The following is a 14,210-nucleotide window of genomic DNA, read 5'->3' as shown; positions in this document are numbered from 1 at the left end:
ACAGTCACGTGATAATATTAGATACCAATTTTCAAACAGATTTCTTTCCGAGAATTTTGTACTCGATTTGATTTTAACTTTTGCCTCTTTTTAGCGCAACCAGAACGATCCTTTTTTTGGATTGGATCGTGTGACGAAAAGTGGATAGTGGATCCTCTACGACAACATAAATATCAATCAGGTAAGTACTTGAAATCGACGAAAAGATTTTTGAGTTATTATTAAGAAAACAATATTTTTAGTTAAACTTTTGACACCTCGTTACTCGGAAACGAAGTAGGTTGAGACACACATTCATATGAATTTTTCTCATAAAATATGATAAAGTAATCACCACCTGAAACGAAATTATGAGGGAATTAGCCAGGAAAAAAATGTCATGTCTAAGACATAACAGATAGAGATAGGTATAGGACATTATTAACAAAAAATTATTAAAATACTAGAGCGATTCCAAAAATGTATTAATATACGGGGTGTTTCATTTAAAAAAATATAATTGCTAGGACTTTTTGATAGAAGTGGCAACGCCGCAATGCTGAAAATATTTTAGATCGATAGAACAGGTAAGGAAATGTTAGAGGTGAAATTTTCAGAAAAATCATGCTTTGCGTTTTCCAGAAACGTCTAACCTACCATCGACCGTGAGTCACGCTGTATATGTATGTATATATGTGTGTATATGTATGTATATTTATATATTTTTTTCAAGTTTCCGTTCTGATTTATCTTTTTTGTGTGCTCTGTTCGTACTCAGTTGTGTTATAGTTAGTTTTTTGAATTATTGTTTTTCCCTGCTATAAATATTGTGTTGGGAAAACAAATTGTTATTATTAATATATGAATATCTGGAAGAGTAAATAATCGTTCGAAGTATCACTGAAAGTAACCCCAATAATGAAACAAAATCATAATTGACTACGTGTTTTTCTGCAGCATGCATGGCGGCGGCATTGAACCGAAAAGGTTTTCAATCAGGCGTAGTGCTATTCACACGGTAGAGTTTATTAGGGCTCCACGAATTATTAATAGTGAATCGTTTGTCACGGTCCCTTCGCTTTTCCCATCCCTTGCGGCTAAAAATGAAAGATAAACAGATTTGAACTCGCCACAATATTTACTGTTGGAAACGGTAAACCAATAAGCGGGTTAAGAAAACTGATAAATATGTCACGTCGTTTGCAGGGTGTTAATAAATTTCACTTTAATTAGTGTGTTAGATGCGTCATTTCTGACGGTATTGATTCCAAATTCTGTATAAAGTCTACCATTAACAGATATCCGAGTACCAGCTATAATGAAACTAATAAATCATTGGATATATTATTCAATCATGATAGTGATTTTGTGGTGATTCTTCCACCTTCCACAAATTTTATGTGGCAATTCAAAATTATAGTACACCAGCTGTTTTACTGCTATTTCTTGGTCTCAAGCAAGATTGCCTGTGAATCGTGGACGGTTTGATCTACGCTCGTCATCGCTGGCTGTACCAGCATTTATGTCTTCCATCAACGATGTTCCGCAATTGATAGAAATGATACTTTCAATCTCCTTCAACAATATAATAGATGATTTAGCCCTCGAAGTCAAATTCACTTGGTGTTCTCAAACCAAAAATCATTTGCCTATGGTCTCAAATTACTTCAGAAAGTACGGGACAAACCTTCACTAGATGTTGCTTCTCACTGTATCATTTCATCCTTGTTATCTCCCTCTGAAAAAGCTCGCCTCAAAGCCGTTGTTAATATTGAGGAATCTGGTGCTCGGTTAAACGCATTACCTGTTGCTACATTGGGAACACTGGGTAAATGTGAAAGTAAAATAAGAACAGCACTTGGTATCCAGTAAAAATACAAGAGAAGAACACATTGGGACTCAATGGAGTTATGAACGAGATGAAAAATGTCTTCTTTGGAAGCAAAGACATTGGCAAGAAGAAGGATAGAATTTTCATCATCTAAATAAATGTTGGAGAGCGATCATAAGATTTTATTAGATTCAACCAGACTGATCACATTTGTTATCAGGTTCGACCTAATTCTCTTCTGCATATCAAAACATTTTGAATTCCCCAACGGAAATATTTTGGAAACAACAAACTTTCAAATCGATTGCTGTCTTTCATAACAAAATCAAACGAAGCCAAACTCACCTTCAGAAACATAGTTTGGACCTTTCCACAATCTCGGCCGCATTCCTCGTCTACCGTTGAATAAATGATGTCCCTGGCGGCTATACGTTGGTAGGCCTGCCTTTTTCCTCCGCTTATGATCCATAAGAAAACGTCCGGCAGGGCATGTTGGGGCTGCAAACCATATGAATTTTTGAGAGGGGTGATGTTTAATTACGTATTTCATTATGGAATTATTGCGTAGGTCTGAAAACTACGTCAGTCAGATGAAATTGATGCTGGTTGATTATTTTACTGAATTTTGATTCCTTTCAATAGATCGAGCAGGTCCAGCTCAGGATCTATCATTATGAAAGGAATTACAACAATATAACATTTTTTATACAAATCAGGGTTAGATTTGCTCTCTTAGAACAACATACCTAGGCATAATTGCCTGTGTGTGTGTTGTATCCAGGCTCCTCTAAATATCTCGGGAACTGCAATAATATAAACTATCTTTTTGTTCGTGATAAGATTCTCTACAAAAAAATAAAGTTCTTGTAGGAAACACAATTTTAAAAACTTCGCATTAAGTCTCTAAAATGGAAATTGTCATAAATCAAACTTCTATTTTCAGTAAAAAGGTGGAGAGGTGCAACTTCCGAAAAGTAAATCACTCACTACATCAGAATCTGATTTATTTTCTTGCTCCATAATTCGTTTGATATTCGACCATTCATTCCGAAAACCAATGAACTAGGTCGATTATTACCGACACAGTCAAAGTCAACAATAATTGTTTTTGGGAAACTAAGTGAGGGAATTGAAGAGAGTCAATGTGAAGATAAACATCTCATCCAGCATTCTGCTAGACATCTGTCATGGCACATGATTGATATATAATTCCAGTATCATTTCAATTACTCTTTAATGTTTCTCTTCTATTTTTCCCATCTCTCTGTTTGATTATTCCAAAAACAAAGCAGTAAACCTCTCGTAGTCTTGATTTTTGGACCAAATTTTTTCAAAAATTGACAGGAAAGTAAAAGGAAAATAAAAGCTCAAATTCACACCCTCTTGATATTATTATCATGATAATTATGATTTTTATTATGATTATTATTATAAAATTGTATTTTTTCCAAAAACTGCAATATACGAATACTATACGAATATTGTATTATTCAATATAGAACCTATAATATAGACCTAGTTACTATTTTGACATCCTGTATTTTCTAGAGGAATCTCTTGAGTACAGGAATGTTAATGATAGCTGAATCCCGGCCTTTTAACTCTCATGTTTTTTTTGTAGTATTACGAACAATTTGGAATCACATTGAAGAGATTTAATTTTCATTTTCCTTCAAAAAGTCTAATAGCAGTAGCATTTTTTGTACAGGCATTATATTTCTAGTTTATTTTGATATTTTTTTAATTTCGAAAAGATATCAAAACATTTGAAATTGTATATCAAAAACACTTCTCCAACGAGCAATGGAAAAAAATCAGCAGCAAAAAAGTATGTTTCATCAAATGAAATATTCTCTAATTCAATCTGTTCATCTCGTTGAAAACTGGAAGCAAAAAATATGAACTTGATTCACTTTACAAGCATATAAAAGTAATAGTTACCTTCCACCCGATAAATATATTTTTCAGGCATAACGTTTCACTTACATCTTCTGTGAGGAATTTCAATTTTCCCAGGAAGGTCTGCGCTTTTTTGTACCGGCTCTTGAAGGAATTCTTCGTGATTAAAGCTCTCAAGCTCCTGGCAGAATTACCAATGTATTCCTGTGGAAAACAAGAGAAACATTAACTTATGAATTATCAATGGAGGCTGGATATAATTAAATAGGAAAATGTAGGAAAAATGTGTTTTTCAATAACACTTTTCATTTGGAATCAACTCAGAAAATCTCTAGATGCACTTATATAACCACCATAGTGGAAATAATGTATATTTGAGGTTTTTTCGGTTGTTTTTGAACTTCAACATTTGTGGAGGAATTGGAAATACAGAACGGATTTTTTACACTTATTAGCAAGCTGTGGTCAGACAGGCCCAACGGTCTTATTTCTTTCTAGTGAATGGGTTGAGCCGTCATACATTTTCATCAAGTGCATCAAGTTTAGTAGTAACAACTGTGATAAAAAAAATTGCCTAACAATTTGCACCTTACTCAACGGTTGATTTTTAGATGATTACTTGATCACCTAATACCCAAAAAGAGCAAGACAAAATCTTCCAATTCAGATCTTCAATACTTGGAATGCTTCAACTTCTTGAGCGACCATCAATGTCTGTTGAAGCCCTCTCGTATATTGGGGTTCATATGGGATCACTATAAACTTGTTATTACTCTCCTCTTTTTGAAAAGTCGAAGATTTACGAAGTGCTTTCCTAAACTTGCATTTTCTAATTATTTTGTCAACTATATCTGGGTTAAAACCGTTTGCTTCAGCTACTTACCGAATCACTCTCTTTTCATTGTCGTATTTATATTTCTTTAAAGGAAAAGTTATTAAGCTGTGTACCAGAAATTGCAGTGCCGCAATTTTGTGTTGTGGAATATATCTGAAAGTGCCCGTGTTCCTGTAAATGTCAAATTCTATTTCGTTCTGTTCGTTCCTTATAACCAATACATCTAAAAACAGCAACTTTCGTTCTTTTTCTACTTCATATGTGAATTTTATACTCTTACACCTGTTGTTTAGTGCTGAAAGAACATTCTCGATTCTGGTTATCCTTGCGAATATGTCATCAACATACCTGATCCAGACCCTAGGGAAGTAACTGAGTTCTTTCCCAGCTTCCATCTCAAACCTACCCATGAATAGGTTCGCTATAAATGGAGACAATGGGTTACCCATAGCCGTTCCTTTACGCTGTTCATAATATGAGCCATTACCTATATTGAAAACAAACGCCTTCGCCAATTCTTACAGTCTGAGCTGGATGTCGATGATTCTCCAAAACAACTTGTAACAAAACGTGGGTTCCCGTTCTCGGCGCATTGTATTATTTTTGAGTTGATATAACGAGTGATAAAAATATTTTGTGCACAAATATAAATGCAACCGTACTGTTTATCCTTTTGCGTTCACCATTATGTATACCGAGGACACTATTGCACGCCTTCGCCAATTCTTACAGTCAGAGCTGGATGTCGAAGATTCCCCAAAAATTCAACTTGTAACAAAACGTGGGTTCCCGTTCTCGGCGAATTGTATTATTTTTGAGTTGATATAACGAGTGATTAAAAATATTTTTTGCACAAATATAAATGCAACCCAACGGTTTATCCTTTTGCGTTCACCATTATGTATACCGAGGAAACTATTGCACACCTTCGCCAATTCTTACAGTCTGAGCTGGATGTCGAAGATTCTCCAAAAATTCAACTTGTAACTAAAAAGTGGCGACTTGGTATTATTTTTGTGTGCACAAAACGTAGGAAAACTAATTTTTCGACTGTGCAATACGATCATTGCCACTTAATTCTATCAAAAAAGATAATGACAGATAAAGTGTCGGGACACCATTGTACGCCTTCGCCAATTCTTACAGTCTTAGCTGGATGTCGATGGTTCTCCAAAAATTCAACTTGTAACAAGAACTGGGTTCCCGTTCTCGGCGAATTGTATTATTTTTGAGTTGATATAACGAGTGGTTAAAAAGATTTTGTGCACAAATATAAATGCAACCCAACGGTTTATCCTTTTGCGTTCACCATTATGTATATCGAGGACACTATTGCACGCCTTCGCCAATTCTTACAGTCTGAGCTGGATGTCGAAGATTTTCCAAAAATTCAACTTGTAACAAGAATTGGTTTTTCGTTCTAGGCGAATTGTATTATTTTTGAGTTGATATAACGAGTGGTTAAAAATATTTTGTGCACAAATATAAATGCAACCCAACGGTTTATCCTTTTGCGTTCACCATTATGTATACCGAGGAAACTATTGCACGCCTTCGCCAATTCTTACAGTCTGAGCTGAATGTCGAAGATTCTCCAAAAATTCAACTTGTAACAAAACGTGGGTTCCCGTTCTCGGCGAATTGTATTATTTTTGAGTTGATATAACGAGTGATTAAAAAGATTTTGTGCACAAATATAAATGCAACCCAACGGTTTATCCTTTTGCGTTCACCATTATGTATACCGAGGAAACTATTGCACGCCTTCGCCAATTCTTACAGTCTGAGCTGAATGTCGAAGATTCTCCAAAAATTCAACTTGTAACTAAAAAGTGGCGACTTGGTATTATTTTTGTGTGCACAAAACGTAGGAAAACTAATTTTTCGACTGTGCAATACGATCATTGCCACTTAATTCTATCAAAAAAGATAATGACAGATAAAGTGTCGGGACACCATTGTACGCCTTCGCCAATTCTTACAGTCTGAGCTGGATGTCGATGGTTCTCCAAAAATTCAACTTGTAACAAGAACTGGGTTCCCGTTCTCGGCGAATTGTATTATTTTTGAGTTGATATAACGAGTGGTTAAAAAGATTTTGTGCACAAATATAAATGCAACCCAACGGTTTATCCTTTTGCGTTCACCATTATGTATATCGAGGACACTATTGCACGCCTTCGCCAATTCTTACAGTCTGAGCTGGATGTCGAAGATTTTCCAAAAATTCAACTTGTAACAAGAATTGGTTTTTCGTTCTAGGCGAATTGTATTATTTTTGAGTTGATATAACGAGTGGTTAAAAATATTTTGTGCACAAATATAAATGCAACCCAACGGTTTATCCTTTTGCGTTCACCATTATGTATACCGAGGAAACTATTGCACGCCTTCGCCAATTCTTACAGTCTGAGCTGAATGTCGAAGATTCTCCAAAAATTCAACTTGTAACAAAACGTGGGTTCCCGTTCTCGGCGAATTGTATTATTTTTGAGTTGATATAACGAGTGATTAAAAAGATTTTGTGCACAAATATAAATGCAACCCAACGGTTTATCCTTTTGCGTTCACCATTATGTATACCGAGGAAACTATTGCACGCCTTCGCCAATTCTTACAGTCTGAGCTGAATGTCGAAGATTCTCCAAAAATTCAACTTGTAACTAAAAAGTGGCGACTTGGTATTATTTTTGTGTGCACAAAACGTAGGAAAACTAATTTTTCGACTGTGCAATACGATCATTGCCACTTAATTCTATCAAAAAAGATAATGACAGATAAAGTGTCGGGACACCATTGTACGCCTTCGCCAATTCTTACAGTCTGAGCTGGATGTTGATGGTTCTCCAAAAATTCAACTTGTAACAAGAACTGGGTTCCCGTTCTCGGCGAATTGTATTATTTTTGAGTTGATATAACGAGTGGTTAAAAAGATTTTGTGCACAAATATAAATGCAACCCAACGGTTTATCCTTTTGCGTTCACCATTATGTATATCGAGGACACTATTGCACGCCTTCGCCAATTCTTACAGTCTGAGCTGGATGTCGAAGATTTTCCAAAAATTCAACTTGTAACAAGAATTGGTTTTTCGTTCTAGGCGAATTGTATTATTTTTGAGTTGATATAACGAGTGGTTAAAAATATTTTGTGCACAAATATAAATGCAACCCAACGGTTTATCCTTTTGCGTTCACCATTATGTATACCGAGGACACTATTGCACGCCTTCGCCAATTCTTACAGTCTGAGCTGGATGCGAAGATTCCCCAAAAATTCAACTTGTAACAAAACGTGGGTTCCCGTTCTCGGCGAATTGTATTATTTTTGAGTTGATATAACGAGTGGTTAAAAAGATTTTGTGCACAAATATAAATGCAACCCAACGGTTTATCCTTTTGCGTTCACCATTATGTATACCGAGGGCACTATTGCACGCCTTCGCCAATTCTTACAGTCTGAGCTGGATGCGAAGATTTCCCAAAAATTCAACTTGTAACAAAACGTGGGTTCCCGTTCTCGGCGAATTGTATTATTTTTGAGTTGATATAACGAGTGATTAAAAAGATTTTGTGCACAAATATAAATGCAACCCAACGGTTTATCCTTTTGCGTTCACCATTATGTATACCGAGGAAACTATTGCACGCCTTCGCCAATTCTTACAGTCCGAGCTGAATGTCGAAGATTCTCCAAAAATTCAACTTGTAACTAAAAAGTGGCGACTTGGTATTATTTTTGTGTGCACAAAACGTAGGAAAACTAATTTTTCGACTGTGCAATACGATCATTGCCACTTAATTCTATCAAAAAAGATAATGACAGATAAAGTGTCGGGACACCATTGTACGCCTTCGCCAATTCTTACAGTCTGAGCTGGATGTCGAAGATTCTCCAAAAATTCAACTTGTAACAAGAATTGGTTTTTCGTTCTCGGCGAATTGTATTATTTTTGAGTTGATATAACGAGTGGTTAAAAAGATTTTGTGCACAAATATAAATGCAACCCAACGGTTTATCCTTTTGCGTTCACCATTATGTATACCGAGGACACCATTGTACGCCTTCGCCAATTCTTACAGTCTGAGCTGGATGTCGATGGTTCTCCAAAAATTCAACTTGTAACAAGAACTGGGTTCCCGTTCTCGGCGAATTGTATTATTTTTGAGTTGATATAACGAGTGATAAAAATATTTTGTGCACAAATATAAATGCAACCGTACGGTTTATCCTTTTGCGTTCACCATTATGTATACCGAGGACATTATTGCACGCCTTCGCCAATTCTTACAGTCTGAGCTGGATGTCGAAGATTCTCCAAAAATTCAACTTGTAACTAAAAAGTGGCGACTTGGTATTATTTTTGTGTGCACAAAACGTAGGAAAACTAATTTTTCGACTGTGCAATACGATCATTGCCACTTAATTCTATCAAAAAAGATAATGACAGATAAAGTGTCGGGACACCATTGTACGCCTTCGCCAATTCTTACAGTCTGAGCTGGATGCGAAGATTCCCCAAAAATTCAACTTGTAACAAAACGTGGGTTTCCGTTCTCGGCGAATTGTATTAATTTTGAGTTGATATAACGAGTGATAAAAATATTTTGTGCACAAATATAAATGCAACCGTACGGTTTATCCTTTTGCGTTCACCATTATGTATATCGAGGACACTATTGTACGCCTTCGCCAATTCTTACAGTCTGAGCTGGTTGTCGAAGATTCTCCAAAAATTCAACTTGTAACAAAACGTGGGTTCCCGTTCTCGGCGAATTGTATTAATTTTGAGTTGATATAACGAGTGATAAAAATATTTTGTGCACAAATATAAATGCAACCGTACGGTTTATCCTTTTGCGTTCACCATTATGTATACCGAGGACACTATTGCACGCCTTCGCCAATTCTTACAGTCTGAGCTGGATGTCGATGGTTCTCCAAAAATTCAACTTGTAACAAGAACTGGGTTCCCGTTCTCGGCGAATTGTATTATTTTTGAGTTGATATAACGAGTGATAAAAATATTTTGTGCACAAATATAAATGCAACCGTACGGTTTATCCTTTTGCGTTCACCATTATGTATACCGAGGACATTATTGCACGCCTTCGCCAATTCTTACAGTCTGAGCTGGATGTCGAAGATTCTCCAAAAATTCAACTTGTAACTAAAAAGTGGCGACTTGGTATTATTTTTGTGTGCACAAAACGTGGGAAAACTAATTTTTCGACTGTGCAATACGATCATTGCCACTTAATTCTATCAAAAAAGATAATGACAGATAAAGTGTCGGGACACCATTGTACGCCTTCGCCAATTCTTACAGTCTGAGCTGGATGCGAAGATTCCCCAAAAATTCAACTTGTAACAAAACGTGGGTTTCCGTTCTCGGCGAATTGTATTAATTTTGAGTTGATATAACGAGTGATGAAAATATTTTGTGCACAAATATAAATGCAACCGTACGGTTTATCCTTTTGCGTTCACCATTATGTATACCGAGGACACTATTGCACGCCTTCGCCAATTCTTACAGTCTGAGCTGGATGTCGAAGATTCTCCAAAAATTCAACTTGTAACTAAAAAGTGGCGACTTGGTATTATTTTTGTGTGCACAAAACGTAGGAAAACTAATTTTTCGACTGTGCAATACGATCATTGCCACTTAATTCTATCAAAAAAGATAATGACAGATAAAGTGTCGGGACACCATTGTACGCCTTCGCCAATTCTTACAGTCTGAGCTGGATGTCGATGGTTCTCCAAAAATTCAACTTGTAACAAGAACTGGGTTCCCGTTCTCGGCGAATTGTATTATTTTTGAGTTGATATAACGAGTGGTTAAAAAGATTTTGTGCACAAATATAAATGCAACCCAACGGTTTATCCTTTTGCGTTCACCATTATGTATATCGAGGACACTATTGCACGCCTTCGCCAATTCTTACAGTCTGAGCTGGATGTCGAAGATTTTCCAAAAATTCAACTTGTAACAAGAACTGGGTTCCCGTTCTCGGCGAATTGTATTATTTTTGAGTTGATATAACGAGTGGTTAAAAAGATTTTGTGCACAAATATAAATGCAACCCAACGGTTTATCCTTTTGCGTTCACCATTATGTATACCGAGGACACCATTGTACGCCTTCGCCAATTCTTACAGTCTGAGCTGGATGTCGATGGTTCTCCAAAAATTCAACTTGTAACAAGAACTGGGTTCCCGTTCTCGGCGAATTGTATTATTTTTGAGTTGATATAACGAGTGATAAAAATATTTTGTGCACAAATATAAATGCAACCGTACGGTTTATCCTTTTGCGTTCACCATTATGTATACCGAGGACACTATTGCACGCCTTCGCCAATTCTTACAGTCTGAGCTGGATGCGAAGATTCCCCAAAAATTCAACTTGTAACAAAACGTGGGTTCCCGTTCTCGGCGAATTGTATTATTTTTGAGTTGATATAACGAGTGGTTAAAAAGATTTTGTGCACAAATATAAATGCAACCCAACGGTTTATCCTTTTGCGTTCACCATTATGTATACCGAGGACACCATTGTACGCCTTCGCCAATTCTTACAGTCTGAGCTGGATGTCGATGGTTCTCCAAAAATTCAACTTGTAACAAGAACTGGGTTCCCGTTCTCGGCGAATTGTATTATTTTTGAGTTGATATAACGAGTGATAAAAATATTTTGTGCACAAATATAAATGCAACCGTACGGTTTATCCTTTTGCGTTCACCATTATGTATACCGAGGACATTATTGCACGCCTTCGCCAATTCTTACAGTCTGAGTTGGATGTCGAAGATTCTCCAAAAATTCAACTTGTAACAAAACGTGGGTTCCCGTTCTCGGCGAATTGTATTAATTTTGAGTTGATATAACGAGTGATAAAAATATTTTGTGCACAAATATAAATGCAACCGTACGGTTTATCCTTTTGCGTTCACCATTATGTATATCGAGGACACTATTGTACGCCTTCGCCAATTCTTACAGTCTGAGCTGGATGTCGAAGATTCTCCAAAAATTCAACTTGTAACAAAACGTGGGTTCCCGTTCTCGGCGAATTGTATTATTTTTGAGTTGATATAACGAGTGGTTAAAAATATTTCGTGCACAAATATAAATGCAACCGTACGGTTTATCCTTTTGCGTTCACCATTATGTATACCGAGGACACTATTGCACGCCTTCGCCAATTCTTACAGTCTGAGCTGGATGTCGAAGATTCTCCAAAAATTCAACTTGTAACTAAAAAGTGGCGACTTGGTATTATTTTTGTGTGCACAAAACGTAGGAAAACTAATTTTTCGACTGTGCAATACGATCATTGCCACTTAATTCTATCAAAAAAGATAATGACAGATAAAGTGTCGGGACACCATTGTAGGCCTTCGCCAATTCTTACAGTCTGAGCTGGATGCGAAGATTCCCCAAAAATTCAACTTGTAACAAAACGTGGGTTTCCGTTCTCGGCGAATTGTATTAATTTTGAGTTGATATAACGAGTGATAAAAATATTTTGTGCACAAATATAAATGCAACCGTACGGTTTATCCTTTTGCGTTCACCATTATGTATATCGAGGACACTATTGTACGCCTTCGCCAATTCTTACAGTCTGAGCTGGTTGTCGAAGATTCTCCAAAAATTCAACTTGTAACAAAACGTGGGTTCCCGTTCTCGGCGAATTGTATTATTTTTGAGTTGATATAACGAGTGGTTAAAAAGATTTTGTGCACAAATATAAATGCAACCCAACGGTTTATCCTTTTGCGTTCACCATTATGTATACCGAGGGCACTATTGCACGCCTTCGCCAATTCTTACAGTCTGAGCTGGATGCGAAGATTTCCCAAAAATTCAACTTGTAACAAAACGTGGGTTCCCGTTCTCGGCGAATTGTATTATTTTTGAGTTGATATAACGAGTGATTAAAAAGATTTTGTGCACAAATATAAATGCAACCCAACGGTTTATCCTTTTGCGTTCACCATTATGTATACCGAGGAAACTATTGCACGCCTTCGCCAATTCTTACAGTCCGAGCTGAATGTCGAAGATTCTCCAAAAATTCAACTTGTAACTAAAAAGTGGCGACTTGGTATTATTTTTGTGTGCACAAAACGTAGGAAAACTAATTTTTCGACTGTGCAATACGATCATTGCCACTTAATTCTATCAAAAAAGATAATGACAGATAAAGTGTCGGGACACCATTGTAGGCCTTCGCCAATTCTTACAGTCTGAGCTGGATGCGAAGATTCCCCAAAAATTCAACTTGTAACAAAACGTGGGTTTCCGTTCTCGGCGAATTGTATTAATTTTGAGTTGATATAACGAGTGATAAAAATATTTTGTGCACAAATATAAATGCAACCGTACGGTTTATCCTTTTGCGTTCACCATTATGTATATCGAGGACACTATTGTACGCCTTCGCCAATTCTTACAGTCTGAGCTGGTTGTCGAAGATTCTCCAAAAATTCAACTTGTAACAAAACGTGGGTTCCCGTTCTCGGCGAATTGTATTATTTTTGAGTTGATATAACGAGTGGTTAAAAAGATTTTGTGCACAAATATAAATGCAACCCAACGGTTTATCCTTTTGCGTTCACCATTATGTATACCGAGGGCACTATTGCACGCCTTCGCCAATTCTTACAGTCTGAGCTGGATGCGAAGATTTCCCAAAAATTCAACTTGTAACAAAACGTGGGTTCCCGTTCTCGGCGAATTGTATTATTTTTGAGTTGATATAACGAGTGATTAAAAAGATTTTGTGCACAAATATAAATGCAACCCAACGGTTTATCCTTTTGCGTTCACCATTATGTATACCGAGGAAACTATTGCACGCCTTCGCCAATTCTTACAGTCCGAGCTGAATGTCGAAGATTCTCCAAAAATTCAACTTGTAACTAAAAAGTGGCGACTTGGTATTATTTTTGTGTGCACAAAACGTAGGAAAACTAATTTTTCGACTGTGCAATACGATCATTGCCACTTAATTCTATCAAAAAAGATAATGACAGATAAAGTGTCGGGACACCATTGTACGCCTTCGCCAATTCTTACAGTCTGAGCTGGATGTCGAAGATTCTCCAAAAATTCAACTTGTAACAAGAATTGGTTTTTCGTTCTCGGCGAATTGTATTATTTTTGAGTTGATATAACGAGTGGTTAAAAAGATTTTGTGCACAAATATAAATGCAACCCAACGGTTTATCCTTTTGCGTTCACCATTATGTATACCGAGGACACCATTGTACGCCTTCGCCAATTCTTACAGTCTGAGCTGGATGTCGATGGTTCTCCAAAAATTCAACTTGTAACAAGAACTGGGTTCCCGTTCTCGGCGAATTGTATTATTTTTGAGTTGATATAACGAGTGATAAAAATATTTTGTGCACAAATATAAATGCAACCGTACGGTTTATCCTTTTGCGTTCACCATTATGTATACCGAGGACATTATTGCACGCCTTCGCCAATTCTTACAGTCTGAGCTGGATGTCGAAGATTCTCCAAAAATTCAACTTGTAACAAAACGTGGGTTCCCGTTCTCGGCGAATTGTATTAATTTTGAGTTGATATAACGAGTGATAAAAATATTTTGTGCACAAATATAAATGCAACCGTACGGTTTATCC

The 14,210-nt window shown here is 36.6% G+C and overlaps 1 protein-coding gene across 1 annotated transcript in view; it reads right to left on the bottom strand.

The window, feature by feature from the left end:
• LOC111518193 (otoferlin) overlaps nucleotides 1–14,210 on the bottom strand; it is a 142,966-nt gene that overhangs the window by 35,043 nt on the left and 93,713 nt on the right. The window contains exons 16-17 of the mRNA XM_074172194.1: nucleotides 3,797–3,913; nucleotides 2,156–2,308 (exon numbers count right to left, since the gene is read on the bottom strand). Of these exons, the coding sequence (XP_074028295.1) occupies nucleotides 2,156–2,308; nucleotides 3,797–3,913 (270 nt within the window). The remainder of the gene's footprint in view (nucleotides 1–2,155; nucleotides 2,309–3,796; nucleotides 3,914–14,210) is intronic.

Source organism: Leptinotarsa decemlineata, unplaced genomic scaffold (assembly GCF_025532065.1).
Source record: "Leptinotarsa decemlineata unplaced genomic scaffold, Ldec_3_MD MMD2_tig00000035_RagTag_RagTag, whole genome shotgun sequence".
Lineage (NCBI taxonomy): Eukaryota > Metazoa > Arthropoda > Insecta > Coleoptera > Chrysomelidae > Leptinotarsa > Leptinotarsa decemlineata.
This window is presented reverse-complemented; position numbering and strand designations above follow the sequence as displayed.